Source organism: Merops nubicus, unplaced genomic scaffold (assembly GCF_000691845.1).
Source record: "Merops nubicus isolate BGI_N331 unplaced genomic scaffold, ASM69184v1 scaffold5851, whole genome shotgun sequence".
Taxonomy (NCBI): domain Eukaryota; kingdom Metazoa; phylum Chordata; class Aves; order Coraciiformes; family Meropidae; genus Merops; species Merops nubicus.
Window position 1 is genome coordinate 131,288 of NW_008590182.1, and position 6,140 is coordinate 137,427.

Sequence of the window (6,140 nt, forward strand, 5' to 3'; positions counted from 1 at the left end):
CCTCTTAGGAAAGGGCTGCATCTCCTCTGCCCCTCCCTCTCTCGCCGAGCCAAAAGAGGCATCGGAAGTCCAATTTTCCAAACCACACTTTGCTCGACTGCATGAAATCCAACAACTTGTGAGCGACTTCACAGAGCCCTGCCTCAAGCAGGGCCTCAGGAGGGCCCCAGGCAGGCCCCAGGCAGGCCCCAGGCAGGGGCTTTCGAGTGCAGGAGCCACTCACCTTGGCGAGGCCCGCGCGGTGCGCGCCCTGCGACTCCATGTAGGCCACGTACTTGCCGAAGTTGCGGAACTCCTCCATGCTGGGCCGGAAGGTCATGATCTTACAGCCGGGGTTCTGCGGGCTGGGCGCCTCCGACCCCATGGCTCTGGGACGGCGGCTGCGCCTGAGGGGGAGCAAAGAGGCAGGAAGAGAGGAGAGAGGCAGGTTTAAAAAACAATGGTTCGAAATCTTTGTTTTCTTTCTGCTTGGTTTAATGAACTTCGCAGGAAGGCGAGGATACATTTTTCATCTCTCTCCACCATTCGCCCGAGGAAGTATTTGTAAGAACTATCCTCTAAGATGGACACAGAGAGCTTCTGACCAAAAATCCCCTCGGAAACTTGTCAGCAGGGCCCCAGCAGGGTCAAGTATCAGGGAACTCCTGACACCAGCACCACCCGAGATCAGGCAGGGCCTAAATATAGACCACAGAGCTACCGTGGCCCCCGCACGCATCCTGTGGAGCCGTGTCTCACCAGAGCAGCCCTCACCACCAAGCCTCCCACCACCCAGCACCTCCTCCGTGTGCTGCCCTCAAAGTCTTCCACCAGAATGCTTCAGCCTTTTCTGTATTTAGCTACCAAACCAACAGCTTTGGCCAATGTATTCGCTACTATGGTTTTTTCATATGCAGGGCGACATTAAAAACGATAAATGAGGTTTTTATACATAGCTTTATTACATTTCAATTGTATTTGCAACATATTTAGACAAAACAAAGCATCAGACAATTTTTAAAAGCAAGGGAGATGAACAACATCAAAATGACTTTCAAGGTGGAAAGGAAAAGTTGCTCAGCTTCCTCAGGGGAAAAAAAATTCCAAAATAATTCAGGATGAAATTACAATTTTTAAAAGGGATCTTCATAAGGTTATGCTGGAAACAAAAAAAGCAAACAAAATGTTTCAGTGGTGTTCCAGTCACTAAGATAACCACGGGAACATTCTCCATGTCAGGAGAGCAGCCTCGGCACGTACAATATTTTCGAGCTATCACGAGAGGGCAGCATGAGGCTTTCAAGCAACAAAAGGTGCACAAACACCATGTCAAATGTGACTTCTGAACCACCAGCAAAGCATGTTTGGGTTTGAAATGCTTTCAAACTAGCCAAGAAACAGCCCAGATGCTACTAAGAATATTCTCTGCATTAGGGAAACCCAAACAAACCAGAGAAATATTGTTATGGCATGGCACAAAACTCACACTGCTCCATAAACTGGGGATACTGGCTCCTAAAATTAACATCACACACACTTACTTGGACACACTCAACACCCAGGGCAGCAAGGTTTACTTTATAATTTTATCTGGGTAAATTTTTTTTTCCATTTCAAAGGCAAATGAATAAACTTGACTTGGAATTTTAGAACATAGAACATTTCAGAGTAACCTGCATGTAAAATTTGTTTCAAAACAATGGCCTGCAAGTCTTAAGCCTTTCCCCAACAGAGTCTTTGAAGGAACTTCAGCCTCTCTCATCCTCATCCTATGCCCCAGCATCTGCCTAGTGCCTCCTCAGCCACAGCAATGTCCAAAGGGCTCTTCCCAAGCCAGGAGACAGTGATACAAGGCACAGTCCATAAAAAAACACCAATATTGCATAATATCCCACAGCAAAACTAACTGAGGAAAAAGTTTCACTCCCTTCACCTGCAACAACTGCATTTCCAGCAGAAATTCTTGCAGTTTTAAAACAAGAAGGCCCTTTAACTAACCCCTCCCATCTGAGAGTGGCCCAGACCAAAGAGATTCCTTGCCACACAGAAAAAGATTGTTAAGTTTCAGGGCCAACATTTAAAGATAAGAAGCATACTTCATTTATACCCACAAGAACAGTTACTACACAAATGTTTTGCAGGAATACAAAAAGAGAAAACAGCATCTCCCAACCCCAAGAGGAACCACTGATAGCTCCAGGCATCCATCTGCCCAAGAGTTTCCTCCAAACTACTATGAAAAAACATTGCTCACCAGGACAACACGGCTGATCAGAGTCAGGAGGACAAGGAAAGTCACTGTTGGGAGAAGCAGGACGCGGACAGAAACCATCCCCAAACTTCCACTCCGATGCAATCTTACTGAGAATACTTCTGCTATTTTTAAACTGGGTCTAGAAATGCCACGGAAGTTCACGGAGGGGGAAGCACCAAGTCGGGCTCTGTCAGCTCTCTGCTGATCAGGAGGAGCTGGCTTGGGGAAAGGAGCTTCAGTTCCGCCCTGAGGAGGGACCCATGCCAACACCATCTGCTCCAGGGATGCCTTCCCAGTATTTGCAGCTTTAGCCACAACCAAGGGGAAAAATATATTAGTCAAAGTGAGGTTTTAGTCTGTCTTTTCCTCAAAATCACCCCCAGCAATTCCAATTTTTATCCAATGAACTGGGAGTGGATATTTATATGCTCCAACAAGGCAGGGGACATCAAAGACTACTTCACATAAAGCTTAATCAATTAATTAAAGGGTCTACCTGCCTCAGCACAAGCAATGTCACTCAGCACCCTGAAACTCTTTAGCACAGACACAGCAAAGCACAACAGATCTTTCCTCAGAACAAAGAGATGGGATTAAAGGTGAACATCTTAAAACCCAGTCTAGGTAACATTTGCTGCAATGTGTGTTCACCTAACTAAACTAATTAAGCTATTAAAAAAAAAATAGCCACAGAGCACATGGGAAAGGAGAATCAGTTCAACTCTTTCAGCTAGAAAAGTGTCTGAAGTCCCTCCAGCAGTCCCAAGGAGCTCAAAACACCCAAACCACAGGGAAAACTTCAGGAGAAACTCATTTCTTTCCTACTTTACACACAGCAGCACTGATGTATTTTGGATAAGGAGTGGTGGTATTTAGTGCTGCTCCTTCCCAGCCCCTGGTATGAGGGAGGCCAGGGCAGCAGGACCAGCCAGGCCACGCTGCAGCTTCCCAATGGGATTTTCAGGGGTCAGCCTCAATTAAACAGTGCTCTAATAAGCTCGCCAGCATCACTGAGGAAGATTTCACAGCAGACTCAGACTATTCTGAGAACACTGAAAGCATTTTTCACTCCCAGCTCTGCCGTGCAGCGGGGTGAATGGTGACAATGTGAACCAACTCTTCTCACTATCAATGCTGAAAAGGATGATTTTGCAGAAAGAGTCTGAGCTCCCTATTAGTTCTTGAAACGAAGCATTAAGGTATTTTTCCCAGCTGGGAGCATTCTGTTTCTTTGTGTGAGAGTCTAACACCCTGAAATATTATGAAAACCTCCTAATTTGCAGCTGTGCTAAGGAAATGCTAGAACTTGTGTCCAGAGGGATGATCTCAGCAGACACAAAAGATCTGAGTTTTAATTTCAATGACTTTTACACGAGCCTTTTCCCTCTAAAATTGGTGTGAGCCAAGACACTTTGGTGAGTGAAATGCTACATACCTGTTGATCAGAACCTTTGTACAGCAGAGAAAAAAGCTCAAGGAACCCAGCTGAGATCAAGAACTCGTGCCTGCTAAAGGACTTACAGAACTGGGAATCCTTCCTCCAGGGAAAGATTTGGGACTTCCAAGCAGTTCCCCGCTGCTCCCCGCTATTGATCTCGGAGGAGCGGATAATGCCAACTCATTTTTCCTCACTTTTGAGTCAAGGGGTAACTTTGACTAAAGATAGTGACTGTCAGTGGGAAGGAACCTGCCTTTATGCAGCAGCACTGGTGCTACAGACTGTACCTGAATCCTGTACCTACACCCAGGGCACACACCTACAGATGTAAGGCAAACCAGTCCTGCCGGTTTGCTACGAACCCTCCGTTATCAATCTGGATTTGAACACTAAAAACACAGCAGAATTTATGACAGGACTCACCTTGTTTATACAGGAACACTAGAAGACCATCTTTAATCTCGCTAAATAAACTTAAATGCTCTCTGGGATTATTAGGTTCTTTGATAAAGTAGAACGTGTGTCTGTACCTTCTGAGCTCTTTAAAAGTGACAGCAGGTCTAAAGGTAAACTTCTACCCCAGTGACATATGCCCTGCTACCTTACAGTGTAAGCAGTGCTACATTACACTGTATAAAACATTTGCAAACCACTTTTGAACAACTTGCTGCCTCCCCAAAGGCACAGTTTTCCACCATCAACCCCAAAAACCCTCTTACTGGCTTTTTGCCAAAGGCCTTGAAACCACACAACCAAAATTCAGAATGAAGGAAAAGGCCCTTTGGAACATATGCCTACAGCAAAAAAAAAAAAAAAAAAATAAAATAAAATAAAAAGGAGAAAGCAGGCATTCAAAATCTGGTAGACAAAACCATTGCACAGAAACCACAAGGAGCAAAAAGAACTTTGTGAGAAGACCTGCAGCATCCTCAGTGACTTCACAAGATTTCACTCGGGCTGTGCTGGAAGGGGCTGAAAAGACACCTGGAAATATCCTCCTGAGCACCTTTCACAACATGCTGCCAGCTCAGAGCTGAAAATACACAGGTTAGCTTGACCAGGCTGGTGGTGGGTACACATGCTGGCACTGCCATCACACCCTGCTGAAGGAAGAACCACCACAGCCATCAAAATCTCACAGCCCCAACAAAGCACTGGCTGCAGTCTGAAGCGAGAGGAAATCTCACAGCAGTACCAACTCGGAGAGCTACTGAGCTCCCATCCACGGCCATTTGTTCTTCTCCTGTGCCAAATATGATGATTTGTGGTGCCACAGTGCAAGAGGATCGGGGAGCTGACTCTGGTTACACTGCTGTGCTCTCAAACAAGCACGTGGTCGCAGGGGTAGGACTTCTACAGCAATAGGGAAAAGCCACCAGCTCAAACCATGGCCTCAGTACACAAAAAAAATTAAATTCAAACATCTAAGACTTTTTTCTAAGTTTATCAGTGGATTGAACTTTTCTAAGAGGCACAGTGATAAGAAATTCTCCTTCTATAACACAGTCTCTCTTCCCCAAACAGGAGAGCTTGCTAGCTCTGAGTAAACTGGAGTTTGTCCACACCCAAAAATGGCTTGAGGGTCATGGTGTTCTCCAATCCAACTGTCCTCTTCCTACCAAAGGCTGAACCCACTAACTCTTAATCTAATCAATGCCGACAACAAACATCCCTGCACTTGTAACACCAGTAAAACTGTTGTTAGTGGTTAGGAGAATTAACTTCTACAGCTCATTACACTACGAAAGGACAGTGAGTGATTCTCCCTTGCAGGAGACCAACACACACCAAATCAAGGCTGGAAAGTGTAATAAGTCCCAGATATTGAGGAGAGAAAAAAAAAAAAGAGGAGATATAATGAGAAGATCTAAATGAGGCACATCTAAATAGCTTAGATAATTGAAGACATAAAGAAGAAGTCATTTCCAGCACAAAAATCATTAATATATAACAAATCATTAATTTCTGTGCTGAAAACATAGCAGCTCACTCTTCAGGGGAGAAATTCTGAGTGCATTCTACTCCCGGGTGGAGGAAGCTGCTACCAGGCAAAAAATTTACTGTTGTAATACTTTAGAAAGATAAAAGAGACATGTTGTATCTTAAGGAAGATTTTCCAATCATAACAAGAAAACCTTAGAGCCTCCTTTGCCCTCCTCTTCCCCTGGTATTCCCGTGGATGTGCCTGAGCAGAGTCACAGCCTGGCAGCACTGCAGAACACCACGGGAAACCGAGTAGCAGTGGCAACAAACTGATCTTGTTTCAACACCCAAACTGTTCAACCTTCTGTCTGTTTGCCTCACCTGGCAATTTCTCTTGAACACTCACATCTATTGATCCAGATACATCTACTAAACCTCCCCTGCCCTTTCAGTAGTCGCTAGAAAAAGAGGTTGGACACGCTGGACAGCATGTGAAGATCTCCCCGTTACCTGGACATGGTCCCTGCCAGCCAACACCACCTCCTT

The 6,140-nt window shown here is 45.2% G+C and overlaps 1 protein-coding gene across 1 annotated transcript in view; it reads right to left on the reverse strand.

Moving 5' to 3' along the window:
• The window catches only part of KDM4B (lysine (K)-specific demethylase 4B), a 76,049-nt gene extending 75,665 nt beyond the window's left edge, over positions 1-384 (reverse strand). Inside the window, exon 1 of the mRNA XM_008949832.1 lies at positions 224-384. Coding sequence (XP_008948080.1) covers positions 224-364 — 141 coding nt within the window. The 5' untranslated portion in view covers positions 365-384. The remainder of the gene's footprint in view (positions 1-223) is intronic.
• Between the last annotated feature and the right edge of the window lie 5,756 nt (positions 385-6,140).